Source organism: Apodemus sylvaticus, chromosome 14 (assembly GCF_947179515.1).
Source record: "Apodemus sylvaticus chromosome 14, mApoSyl1.1, whole genome shotgun sequence".
NCBI classification, from domain to species: domain Eukaryota; kingdom Metazoa; phylum Chordata; class Mammalia; order Rodentia; family Muridae; genus Apodemus; species Apodemus sylvaticus.
The window spans coordinates 14,359,812-14,374,094 of NC_067485.1; the positions used below are offsets into that span (position 1 = coordinate 14,359,812).

At 47.2% G+C, this 14,283-nt stretch overlaps 1 protein-coding gene across 1 annotated transcript in view; it reads left to right on the plus strand.

The window, feature by feature from the left end:
• Ror2 (receptor tyrosine kinase like orphan receptor 2) overlaps positions 1 to 14,283 on the plus strand; it is a 188,004-nt gene that overhangs the window by 153,879 nt on the left and 19,842 nt on the right. Inside the window, exons 3-4 of the mRNA XM_052157249.1 lie at positions 12,913 to 13,200; positions 14,009 to 14,039. Coding sequence (XP_052013209.1) covers positions 12,913 to 13,200; positions 14,009 to 14,039 — 319 coding nt within the window. The remainder of the gene's footprint in view (positions 1 to 12,912; positions 13,201 to 14,008; positions 14,040 to 14,283) is intronic.

Genomic DNA, 14,283 nt, shown 5'->3' on the forward strand with positions numbered 1-14,283 from the left:
CATGGATACATCACACACACTTATATATGCAAAACTAAATAAAGGACTTAATGTCCAGAGCTTTTGTGTATGTGGGAGTGTCCTGCGCCCTTCCTATGGAGATGCTAATGGGAAAGTTGCAGTTGGTAGAGTAGTAGGTGAGGGGCTTAGAGAGACAAGAAAGACATAGGTAGGTGAGGTACAGCACAGAACCTGTGCGGATGATGTCATGACCCCTGAGGACACTGTGACTTACAGGTGAGAAGGCTGCTGTAAGGTTTCATTGGCTGGTGCTATCATTGTCGGGACTGAGCCAGCGTGAGGACTCCAGCGACAGCTCCAGGTACATTGGGAGTGGATGCTTACTTAGTCTGAACTCTTTATTCCCAGTTCTATGAGACTTGGGCCCTGCATGCAGAGCTGTGTGCAGTGGTGGTGAGCCTGGGTGCTACCTGCGCTCTGCAGCAGGGTTGTGTTATCAACATGTTGTGTTTATCAGGTCCTTGGGCTGTTTGTGGGAGCACAGGGCCATAGTGGAGGGGTCTTGACCTCTTGTTTCTGGCTTCTAGAAAACGGGCACAGGTCTCTGTCTCCTATCAGCAGAGCTGTTCGCGTCGATGCTGAGGCTAGGCGAGTTTCTGACTCAGTTTCTTCACCCTGTAGTTTTGAGGATGAGAGGTGACTTCTAAATAATAGGCAGAAAAGTCTGTGCTTCATCTAGCCCGTGGTTGCTGGGACTACCATGGGGAAGATGCTCGCGGCTGTCTGTTGTGGCTTTCCTGGTCCTTGTAGGTCATGTGGACCCATATGCAAGTGGATTGAGTCTGCTTCTGGCTGCTTCTGGACATGGTGGAATTTGTGTAAGTCTGTGAATATGACTTCGTTAAATTTTGTGGAAAGCATAGATCTCCAATTCTAATCAGATGAAAAAGACAAAAGGATTCTGACTCGAAGCAGAGGCAGCCCCTGTGTGAGCATGGGAGAACATGGACTTCATTCATGTCCAGCTTGCTGGTAGGGTTGGGGAACCGCACCCCCAGAACCACCCCTGCAGGTTTATGAGACTTTTCAGGCTACAGGTTCTTCTGCGTGTGAGTGTGCTGTGCATAACATTCACCTGTGTCCACACCTATGTGAGCAGATGCTCATGGCGGCTGGAGATCAGCCTCAGCTCCTCTGTGGCTCTCCACCTTGATTTTTGACAAGCAGTGTCCCATGGATCCTTGAGGTTGCCAGCGTGGCTAGCCAGGCTGGCCAGATAGCCCCAGAGGTGGTCTCTTCTCCAGAGCAGGGATCACAGCTGTGTGCTTTGTATGTGGGTTCTGGGAATAGCAATTAGGTCCTTGTGCTTTTTAGAAGGTGCTTTATCTACTTAGCATCTCCCCACTATCACCTCCAAGAACTAGTTTACTCTACAGAATGTGTCCCCTGATTTTTAGTGTCTGACACTGTCCTGGGCTAACGTGACATTCCCCAGAAGGTCAGGCCCAAGAGGTCAGGCCAACAGTTAAGAGCTGCCTGACTTATCTGTGTGGATACGACGACTTGGGCCCTAGTGCTGCTCACCAGCAGGCGATTCTTGACAGGGAACATTGAGGAAAGTTCTTGCCTGGTGGACAGAACTGTCCAGAGAACAATGGAATTTCAGTAGGGTGGAGTGATCATAGCCCCCATCTTTCTGACCTTACCTCAGGAGACATAGACCACAGTAGTTTGTCTTTGCTGGGGCCCACTCCGTGCTGCAATAGGCTGTTCATGTCTGTCTGTCCGTAAGCATGTGCTACTGTCCCTTTAAGAGGAGCTGAGTGTCAAGTGTTTGTAGGTCTGTCTTCCCTCCACATTCCTTCTTCAGATCTTCAGGTCCTACTCTGAGGGACTGAATATGTGGGAAAGCGAATGAAGATCAGAGTCTTGTAGCAGAGCTGCACATGTTGGGACATAGCCTGTCACGGCCGAGATACCGTCTCTCAGAGTTCTTGGAGGTTCAAAATCCAGACGTGAGCCTTCTGAGGCTCAGGGATGGCTCTGCCCCTTGTCTCCCTGAGCTTTGGGAGTTGCAGATGTCCTCTGGCATCCCTTGGCATTTCTTGTCTTGGGGTGACATTGTTCTAGTTTCTGACACTTTTTTCCTATGTGTTTGTCATCTTCACACCTGCTTAGTAGGACCTGGTCATTGCTTCAGAGCCCACTCTTCTGGTTTTAAGTTGAAAGTGTACACAGTGATCCCGGGTCAGAGGAGACCACACCCACCATTACCTGGGGTCAGGGTTTAGTGTAAGATTTGGGTAATGGACTCAGACTATAGTTAAGATGAATGTTTTCCCAGCATACACTGCGTCCTGAGTTTGAGCTCCAGGATTGCATAAATTGCACGGGGGTGGGGGGTGGGGGGATTCCATACCTGTAACCCCAGCATTTGGGAGGTGGAGGCAGGAGGAACAGAAATTCAAGGTCCATTCGTGATTCATGGGAACATCAGCCTGCACTAGCTACACTCTCCTGTGCAAAACACACGCGTGCGCGTGCACACACACACACACACCATACAATAAATGAAAGAATGAATAAATAAAAACACCAGCAAAACACCATTGAGTGGCATAAATCACTCCTAAAGGTACAGTCTTATTTTAGCCTCTGTCTCTCAGGTTTGTGTGTGTGTGTGTGTGTGTGTGTGTGTGTGTGTGTGTAGAGAGAGAGAGTGAGTGCTTGCTTACATGTTTTCACATGCATATGTATGCAGGTACACTTGTGGGGACTATACATGCACATGTATGTATAAGCATATAGCGCCCAGGGGGAAGCTCAGTGTTTGTTCCTCAGACATTGTTTACCTTGGGTTTTTTTTTGTTTGTTTTGTTTTGTTTTCTTTTTTGTTTTGGAGACGGTCTCGATTTCTCCTGGATTTTACTGGTGTGGCTGGGCTGGCTAGGCAGGGAGCCCCAGGAACCAGCCAGTGCTCGGATTACAGGCACACGCTTCCACACCTGGTATTGGGGATTTGGGTGGAGCTCGGCCTCTTGCTTTCAGAGCAAGCATTTCACTGACTGATGAAGCTCTCTCATGTCCCCCACACCCATCCATCGTTTGTGTCCTTATGTTCCCCAGGGTCTCTCATCCCCTCCCCTTTCCTCCATTTTCTGCAGTGTGTCTGTGCACACTGCACAGGGAAGCCTGGACCCAGGCCCTTGCCCTGGCCTCTGGCTGGTTTATTGACCTGTAAATATTTTCCTCTGAAGCTGGCAGCTTTACATCCCTCCTGCGACCCTCAGGGTCTCCTTTTCACTTGCCCCTCCAGGAAATTGTCTGTTTTGTTTCCCACCAATCGAAACCCCATGACCTTGTGACCCCAGGCACAGAAGGCTTTCTTTATTTTCTTCCTACACCAGGTTGCCCTGATCAGGAAGCCAGTGGGGAGGGGGGAGGGGGTTCCAAGTCATTTGACAACATGGGTGACCGTCCCAGCACTTGGTTGGGTTATAAAACTCATTAATCATTGATCTGTGTGTAACTGGGCAGATGGGAGCTGTCTCCCAGGGATGGGAGTCTCCTTTAACCTCTGGGGTCTTTTAATACTTGGACTCAGTCCCTGCATAAAGCTGGCCAGGCAGCCACACAGATGAAGAAGCCCTTTGCACCAGCAGTTATGGTTGTCTCAGTGCAGAAGGAAAACTCATATGGACGAATCCAAGTAGGGAATGTCTGATCCTATCAGTGCACTGTGCCAGCCAGGTCTTCAATGAAATTCTCCGTCAGTGCTGCCTGGCTCCTTATAACCTGATCCATTGTCTAGAGGGGCTTGGGACTGCTCAACTGAATTTCTGCAAACCGAGGGAGAGCTTAGAAAGTGATCCGTGCGAGCCTTATATTTTGCATGTCGGAGAAATGAAGCTGAGACGTTAACTGGCTGGCTGCAGAGTCAACCCCGAGGGGAGGGGTTTGGTACGGGGTCTCCAGGGAACTTGCTCCCTAGCTTTAGCTTTCAGGTTTGGCTTCGGGAGAATTGATGATGGGGGCAATGGTGTGCCAAGCTATCTTGGCAGCTCTCTCGGGTCAGCGACATGCACGTGCTTGGTAAAATATTAGGAAACGATGTAAACGCTTTGGCAAACATACAAGCAAAATGGAGCGATGCCCAGGAGCCAGAGAGAGGGGGGGGGAGGGATTAAAAGCACCAGCCCAGGTCTGCTGGCGCAGAGGCTGTTCTAAGCAGCTCCCTTCCTACATTTGCAGCCCTGGAGACCCATCCAGCCCTCCTGGGTCCTCATGTTCAAGAGTCCCATGAAACGGGATTGAATTCTGGGCACATGTTGATGAGTAGGGTGGCCCTGTGGCCATCCGGCAGACTTGACTTGTCTGTGGATTTCAGAAACAGACACCTGTAGGAGTAGGCGTCCTGGTCAAAGAGCAGCTAGAAATGTCGGAGGCAAAACATTTGGAGTGGAACAGCTCCAGAAAGTAGATGCCATGGTGGAGAGCACACAGGGTTAGAAGACCCAGACTGAGACTAAGCGCCTCAGTGCATCCGATCACTAGGAATTGGAGGGCGCAGGTTTACTTCCGAGGAGAAGTGATGGGCCAGGATAAAAATCAAGTGAGCTTTTAATAAAACAAAGGACAGTCGTGTGTCTTAGTTAGGGATTCACTGCTGTGAACAGACACCATAACAATCAAGGCAACTCTTACAAGGACAACATTTAATTGGGGCTGGCTTAAAGGTTCAGAGGTTCAGTCCATTATCATCAAGGCAGGAACATGGCGTTGTCCAGGCAGGCATGGTGCAGGAGGAGCTGAGAGTTCTACATCTTCATCTGAAGGCTGCTAGCAGAATACTGGCTTCCAGGCAGCTAGGATGAGGGTCCTAAAGCCCATGCACACACTGACACACTCCAACAGGGCCACACCTCCAAATAGTGTCACTCCCTGGACCAAGCATATTTAAACCATGATATTCCAAGCCCTGGCCCCCACAGGCTTGTTCAAACACATGAGTCTATGGGGCCTTATCTACCCATAGCAAAAAGTACCTTTAGTCCAACTTCCAAAGTCTCCATAGTCTATAGTGGTCTCAACAATGTTTAAAGTTCAAAGTTCTAAGTCTCTTCTGAGATCTATCCATTCATTTAACTGTAATCGTTATCCCCAAATTGAGAAACCAGCTGGGCAGACCCAAAACGCTGCATCTCCACGCCTGATGCCAAAGCAGTTTTCAGATCTCCAACTCCTTTTTCATCTTTGTGGACTGCAACAAACTTCTTTTCCTGGACTGGTGCCACTCCCTGTTAGCAGCTTTCCTCAGGAGATATCCCATGGCTCTGGCATCTCAAAAATCTTGGGGTCTCCAAGGCAACTTCAGCCTCACAGCTTCTTGTTTCAATGTCTGGGATCCACACATGATCTTCTGGCCTTCTCCAAAGGGCTGACATTACTTCTCCAGCTCTGCCCTCTGTAGCACGCTTTTACCCAGGTTGATCCACTTCACTGCTGCTGCTGTTCTTGGTGATCTTCCCATGGTACTGGCATCTCCAGTACAATGGGGTCTTCTGCCACAACTAGGCTTCACCAATAGCCTCTCATAGGCTCTCTTCATGGTGCCAACCCTCAACTTCTTTTTGAGATCCCTTCAGTCCTGGGCAGTCAACTACAACTGAGGCTGCAGCTTCACCAATGGCTTTCCCTGGCATCTCACAGTGCCAAACCTCAGCTGCAACTCATGCCTTCAAAACCAGTACCAAGTGGATGACCCTTAAATGCTACTAAGTACAGCTGCAGCATGAGTCACCACCTTGGCTATCTCTGGAACACAGCTTCTTTGTGCTCTCAGAAAACACTTCCCAGAATATCTCACCTCAGTGGTGCTGGTCTCTTCTTAATCACTGCCAATCTCTTAGCTCCAGCTAACCAATTGTCCTATTAGTCCCTTCTATTTCTCACTTTAGCCAGAGCCACATGGCTGAAGCTGCAGAGTTCCAGCTTCCTGCCGGGGCTGGAACATGGCTCCCCTTATTCTACTACCAGGTTTCTGTTTTCCAACTCCCTCACTGCCTAAGCTTGGCTTTCCTAGAACTTGCTCTGTAGATTGACCTTGAACTCAGAGATCGGCATGGCTCTATCTCCTGTAATGCTGGGATTAAAGGTGTATACCACCACGCCTGGATTTAAGCTTTTCTTCATCTAGTACCTGTTTCTTCCCAGGTTAGCCTTGAACTCAGAGATCTGTTTGGCTTTGTCTTCTGGGATAAAACGTATATGCCACCAATGCCTGGATCTACACTTAGCTGGATGGGATCTTACCTACAAATCCCTTGGTCTGTTATCTCCTGGAACATAGGATTCAGCTCCATTTCACTTCCCTGTGCCCCTTTAATACTTGAACTATATATTTTATATTTTTCCTTTCTAAGCTTACCATGCTTGTTCAAAATGTTCTTCATGGGACTTAACCAGAGAAGAAAGTCTGTACTGGGCTTTTTTGAGATTTCCTTTGTCAGTACAATTGATATAAGTCTCTTTATCTTAGACTCAGGTAGACTCTTCAGACAATGGCACAAAGCAGACACAATCTTCACCAAAATACCACTAAAACAGTCTCTAGGCCACATACTGAAATTCTTCACCACCAAACCCTTTTGGGCCAGATCTGCACAGTTCAAATCAATCTTAGGAACAAAGTCTTTCATATTTATACTAGGATACCCCCACTTAAATTATTCCACAGCTTTCCAAACCCAAAGTCTCCAAATCTACATCCTTCCAGACAAAAGCATGGTCAGGCCTATCACAGCAATACCCCAGTCCTTGGTACCAACTTCTGTCTTAGGGCTTTACTGCTGTGAACAGATACCATAACCAAGGCAACTCTTATAAGGACAATATTTAATTGGGGCTGGCTTACAGGTTCAGAGGTCCAGTTCATTATCATCAAAGCAGGAACATGGCAGTATACAGGCAGGTATGGTGCATGAGGAGCTGAGAGTTTTATATATCTTCATTGGAAGGCTGCTAGGAGAATATTGATCTTCTCCTAGGCAGCTAGGTCTTAAAGCCCATACCCACAGTGACACACCTACTCCAGCAAAGTTACACCTCCTGATAGTGCCACTCCCTGGGTCAAGCATATTCAACTCATGACATCACATTAGGTCTGATAAATCTTCTTCCAAGTTTGGATATTGTTACACTGCTTCAGTTTCCTCAAGAGTTTCAAATCCTAATATCAAGCCAGAAAATGCACCCTTAGGGTCTACACCACTGAGGCATTGTGGGCAAGCCTCTTACTCAAAGTTAAGAGCTAATGTTCTGGGGAAGCCAAGGAGCCAAGAGGGACCTGGTTCAGGCTGGGGAATGTCTGAGAAGGTGCCCGAGCAGACTTGAGCTGGTACCCAGTGGAAATCAAGAGTTCTGTGGCCAGGATTTTATGGGAAATCCAAAGCCAGAGAAATTAAGATAATACATAGCACCATCTTATTAAGGAATAAGTTATTCCTATCCTATCCTCAATCTATTTCCAAAGAAACCCACCTTACATTGAAAAATTACAAAGCACACTTACAGAGCTCTGCACAGGATGAGGGGCTGACCAGTACACAGTGAAGCCAGGGCACTTGTTCTTTATAGGAAAGAATGAAAACCACCAGAAGAACAAGTGGTGGGTTCAAAAGGGAACCAAGCAGACCTCCTAGAAGCAACGTCTACGAGTTGAGAAACTTGATAGGCAAGTTAAAGAACAGTTTAGACAGTGTAGAAACAACCTCAGAGAGCTGTAGGAGGAACACCTACATTGAATATCCTAAATGAGAAATGGAGGAGAGGGATGAAGGCAGGATTTCATGAGACACTGACAGGGAATCTTACTACAATGACGAATGCATGAGTTTTCAGACTTAAGAAAAGGAGCTAATATCTGAAGAGGCTAACATAAAAGTAATTGTGTGGTTGTAAGAGCAGATGCTTAGGATGGCAAAGACAGGGGAACAACAAACAATGGGAACTGACAGAATTGCCAACAGTTCCTAGTAGAGTCAAAAGACAACGCCACTGCTGAACTAGAGTTCCATACCCAGGTAAACTACTAGGCAAGGTCAAAGTAACAGATACATTTGCAGTAAGAATAAGTGTACAACCTCAGTCTAGCACCCAAAGCACAAATGTGATTCTGGCTAAGTTGAGCTGAATTGTAAGAGCAAGAAAGGAGATAGGGAGTGGTGCTGAGGAAAGAGTTTATAACTTGGCTGATGTCAAGGAACACTGGCAATAAAAAGCAAAACTAGTGATCACAACTGACTGAAACCAGAGTGTGAGTAAGAACTGAGAGGCAGGGACTCCTCTTGTGAGCAAGGTATAGAGGGAGGGGATTTATATTCCAACATTTAAAGGTTCTTGAGTTTGGGAAGCTTTGTCAGGTGAAGCATGATGTTGAGTAAAAGTAGTTTAATTACAAAACTATAACTGTCAAACTAGTTATGAGCAGAAGTAGAGAGTCATTAAAGATTTATTTTAAAATAAAGCAAAAAGAATAGGCAAAGTAAAAACATTAAAACTCATTTAACATTCATATATTAAAGCATTCATAAGCTCATGTAAAAAATTATGCACAATTTATAAGGTTCATAAAGAGTAAAATATTATAAAAATGGCAAAGTATTAGGCAGATGAAAATAGAGCTGTTTTAACCAGTATCTTGAGGCACCTTTGATAGATTAGAAACTGTTCTGGACAAATGCACTCCACAGTAAGGAACAAATGATATGGTAAACTCATTTCTTAAGGGTTAATGACCCTAGCCCTAAGGTTTCTAGTAGTTAAATGGAAGTCAAGAAAATTGCTTATAGCTATTTGATAGAGAATTGGTGAGCAAATACTTCATGGAAACAACTGATAAACATAGCAAAATCACCAGCATTAAGCAGGCAAGCTTGATTCAGTGAGCACATGCAAACTTCTGTGATGAAGAACAGAAAAAACGTCACCACCTAACACATGTAGACCGTCTACAAGGACCCAATCCAGGTTGGGTTGCAGAATGAATCTCACTGGCCTCAAAGAATCATCATCACATAAAAGATACTGTTTTAGAGAAACAATATTTGTTGTCTTCAGGATTTTTTTTTCCACTCCCCGACCCCAAATCTAACACGTGTGGGTGTTTTTCCTGCATGTCTGTCTGTGGGCCTTTGGTATACCTGATGCCTATGGAAGGCAGAAGAGGGCACTGGATCTCCTGAAACTGGAGTTACAGATGGTTTTGAGCCTCCATGTTGGTATGGGAATTGAAGAGTAGCCAGTGCTCTGAGTGATTCTTAAGCAAGTTTTTAAAATATCTTAAATTACATTTTTATTTATTTGTTTACTTTTATTTATTTTTATTTGTGTGTGTGTGTGTGTGTGTGTGTGTACACACGTGTACCTGCCACAGGTCCTAGGAATCCAGCTCTGGTCATCAGGGTTGGTGGCAAGCACCTTTATCCCCTAAGCCATCTTCCTAGTCCCTAAAGCTTGTTTTTCTTTTAGAAAACAAATACAGCAACACAAACAACAAAAACCAGTACAACTAAGACACACCTTTAGAACTGATAATACAGCTCATTGGGTAACGATGCCTGTGACCAAGCCAGAAGTCATTACTTTGATCCCTGGGCCCTACATGAGGGGAAAAAGAAAAGGACTGACTCCTTCTGTCTCAGTCGGGGTTTCTATTCCTGCACAAACATCAGGACCAAGAAGCAAGTTGGGGAGGAAAGGGTTTATTCAGCTTACACTTCCACGTTGCAGTTCATCACTAAAGGAAGTCAGGCCTGGAAGTCAAGCAGGTCAGGAAGCAGGAGCTGATGCAGAGGCCATGGAGGGATGTTTCTTACTGGCTTGCTTCCCCTGGCTTCCTCAGCCAGGGGTTGGTTCTCTTATAGAACCCAAGAGCGCCAGCCCAAAGGTGGAACCACCCACAAGGGGCCCTCCCCACTTGATCACTAATTGAGAAAATGCCCCACAGCTGGATCTCAAGGAGGCACTTCCCCAACTGAAACTCCTTTCTCTGTGATAACTCCAGCCTGTGTCAAGTTGACACGCAAAGCTAGCCAGTACACCTTCATTTTCTTCTGATGTTCATCCACATACATGTGGTGGTATGTGTGCACATGCACACATACACTCAAATAAATTCACAACTGTAAAGTGCCACACCTTTAATAACTCATGGGTAAAAGAAAAAAAATCTTAAAAAATGAGTTACAAGCTACTTGGGTCTGACCACATATAGGAAGATTAAAGTGATTTATTATGTGACTAAGGAACTTGAAGGGAAATTTTATGTTTTATACCTCAGTTATTAATAGAGAAGGGATTAATTGTAGAAGTTGGGGTAGGGGGAGAACAGAATGAAAATGAACAGGCAAGCTCTAAAAAGTTGCTTGGTGTCCAAGAAACATTCCGGAAGATGCTGGTGCTCATGGAGACCTCTGACACCACTGATGGCATAGAGCAGGGGGTCACTTGTTCTCATGTACCCGACCACTGATGGCACACAGCAGGGGGTCACTTAGTCACATGCATCCGATTGATAAAACTTTAAGGTCCCCCGAGACCAAATGTTGTCACAGTTGTGGTAGGGGCACTGAAATGTTCACGGCAGGCACATCTGCGGAGACTTGCACTAACAGTCCCCAGGACTTTGTGCCTCCACATCCAGCCGGCACACGTGACGTACTCTTTAACACACGCAGGGCCAGATGTGAACGCAGAAGGTCAGTAAACCTGTCGAAGCCCAAATGTGAAAACAGCTCACTGCTCCTCCGCTGGGAAATGAGTAACTAAGCTGTGATATATTTATATAGTGGACTATTACACAGTAATTAAAGAACAGTACCAACATAAACCAGTTTGAGTGAAAGCAGGCAACTAGAGAAGGTGACCTGTCAAGAGAAAGTTCCTGAAGGCATAAAATGATACAAACTGCAATGATGGATGGTCGTTCCTTGGAGGGAGAAATAGGAGGCTTTCGGTTGTACTCCAGACGTCTTACATGGTCTAGGTCAAGTACGGCAAAAGGCAGTCATCAAATTTTTATGTTGTTTGTGGGGCTGTGTCTAGCCTTGCTTTCCGTGTGCTGCAGTATTTCAGCTTTCATTGGTCTTTTATCCCCAAGAATAGTGGACAAAGCAAATAGTAGGAAAGTCAGGAGAGGGGCGTGAATTCACAACAGAAGGCTCTGTTGTCAGTGAAGCAGGCGGCTTTGTAAAGATCCAAGACAACAACAACTCAGAAGCTATGGAACACAGGACACAAAAGGTCTAGAGGGAAAAGTGAATTCCGTGGACAGTGATGGCATCCTCTGAGGTCACGATATCCTGATTTCCGTAACCCGTGACTGCATCTTCTTCCACAGCATAGGGCTTTTGTAGGCGTGATGAAGGATTGTAGATGGGGAGATAACCCTGGATTTACAGGTGGTCCCCATGTAACCCAGAGCTGTTACATCAGAGGGACAGAAGGACCAGAGTCCACAGTAGGACATGCAGTGAAGACAGAGGAGCCTAGAGCCAAGGAGTAGGGTGGTCCCTGGTGAGGAGCCAAGGCAAATGGATTCACATTTGGATCCTCGGGACCGAACCGGCCCCACCAACACGCTGACCCCTGTCTCTGCTCTGCGCTGCGCTGCTCTGTGTGAGCAGTAAGAAACTTGTGTTGTTTTATACCGTGATGTTCAGGCCGTCTGTTAAGACTGATAATAGGAAGTGGGTGCATTTCGTGGAAGACTGTTGGCCTGTAGTTTTCTCAAGAGCCTTTAACTAATGTGTGGATAAGACACAATAGGAATAAAGGTGGCGTGCATCTCTAGGGAAGATTCCAGAGGCGCGAGGGCTAAGGTAGGAACCTGGGCTGCCCTGCTTCACCTGCCATCCAGAACTCAGCCCTGACACACACACACCCAGGCCTTTCTGTGCTGGGAGCCCTGTTTCTGAGGAACTGGATATGGTGATTCAGAACTGACTCCGAGGGAGAAAATGCCCTCAAAGTAGCATCTGATGCTCTCCATGTCAACGTCTATATGACTCCTCTGGACATAACAGATGTGCTGGGATGTAGCTGTGGGCAGGAGGAAGGTGGTAGGGTGGGTGTGACACAGGTCCGTTGGCAGAGAAAAGGCAGCAGCCAGTGAACACCCTCCCTCCAAGGAGGCACACTGTAGCCTAGTAAATATCGTGGGTTTTGTTAGAGATCTTCATGCTTAAAAGGGTCCGTAGCCATGCATGGCGGTGCATGGTTGTAATCCAGCACTCTGGAATTTGAGAGAGGAGGACGTGGAGTTCAAGTTCAGGCCCAGCCTGGGCTACATGAGGCCCTGTCTTTTTTAAAAACAAAACAATAAAAAAAAAAAAAAACCAACAACAAAAACCCAAAAGAGCTTCAGATGGTAGGGAAGGGCTTTAGTGTGCCCTCTACAGCAAAGGTGTGTATTAGAGAGCCTTCATCCAGGCTGTGACCAGGACACCAGGATGCCGGGCTCAGCATCAGGCTCAATCAGGTCTTCTGAAACAGAATCACCTGCCAGGTGGCTCAAACCTGTATCCCACCACCTGGGAGTCTGAGGCAGGAGGATTGCTATGAGTTAGAGGCCAGCCTGAGCTATGAGCTATGTAATGAGTTCCAGGCCAGCCCAGACTACACAGTGAGGGGGTGTGTCAGAAAATTAGACTCAACTGAAACACAAAAGCCAAAACCATGTCCAAGACTGCCAGTGCTAATCGTCATGTGACCAGTGATTCTCAAAGCCGGCTGTGCTCCTCCAGAAGCCATGGCTTGGATTAGGGACTCAGTGTTCTAGACTGTGCTGTATGTACAAAAAGAGACACCTTCGCTAAGGATGGTCATGCAGGAGCTCAGTCCTTTCCTCCTGACCTCACCATGTTTGCTCTCTGTGACCCCCATCCCCTGCAGGCTACTTTTTGAATTTTCTGGAGCCAGTTAACAACATCACCATTGTCCAGGGTCAGACGGCAATCCTACACTGCAAGGTGGCAGGAAACCCACCTCCCAATGTGCGGTGGCTGAAGAATGACGCCCCGGTTGTGCAGGAGCCTCGGAGGGTCATCATCCGGAAGACAGAATACGGCTCTCGGCTGCGGATCCAAGACCTGGATACCACAGATACGGGCTACTACCAGTGTGTGGCCACCAACGGGCTGAAGACCATCACCGCCACCGGAGTTCTGTATGTGCGGCTCGGTGAGTGTGGACAGCAGAGGCCGAAGGCTAGCAGACAGCATTCACAGTGCAGAGGGATGGGCATGTTTAGTATTTGTAACTGAGCATGCACAGGTCAGCAAAAAAAAAAAAAAAAAAAAAAAAAAAGCCAGAAATTGCCCCTGGGCCTCTCCCGAGGAGCACAGCAGAGCTAGCTTGTTAGCCTGTGTGCTGCAAACAGAAGAAAATGCACATGGAGCAGCCTGGAAACCCAGGCCACTGAAAAGCATCCCAGATGTACAAGGTGAGGCGAGATGTTCCCAGCACTGCAGAAGGCCAGGCTCTTGGGGAGCACAGCCATGCCCACAGACGTCAGGGGCCTGAGCCTAGGACCCGTCTGTGGTTCCCCGCCACTGGCCAGGGCTCACCATGACTTTTCTGTGGTTCTGCCCCCAAGTGCACATCGATTCTTCATATGCAAAGCTGGTCGACTGGGCAGGAACAGTACTGAGTTTCTGGGACAGCAGGATTAGATGGCAGTAGGGGAAGGTCCCAGGTAGTGTGCACCTCAAGCCTGTCATCTGGACTCACGTTAGAGCCAGCTCTAATGAGCAAACCAGGTTCTGTGGCTACAGTTTAGACGAGGAATGAGCAGGGACAGGAAAAGTGTCCGCGCATGCCCATCCACAGAAAGTTCTCTTTCTGGGGTGGTCTGGTGTCACTGGTATGGTCTCATGAGTGGGAGGAGAGTCCGACACCTGGGGACAGTGGGCGGCAGAAAAGCTGATGGATTCCCCGTGTTCACCACTGGCCGTATTAATAACTTGTCTTTTTGTTTTGTGTTTTTTAGGTCCGACACACAGCCCAAACCACAATTTTCAGTAAGTATGCGTCTCCATCACTTGGCTGGCATCCTGAGGGTTTCTCTTGTGTCGGGGTGCAGGTTTTGAGCCCTAACATGGCCACGTCTATACCGAGTTTGCTGGAAGCCCGCAGGGAGCCCAGCTGCACAGGCATTTAATTGGAGTTGGGAAACTTACAGTATCATAAAAGCAGACGTTAATTGCTTTCAGCCACCATAATTGCGCAGGGCAACGAAATGGGAGAGCTAACCGGATTCTCACA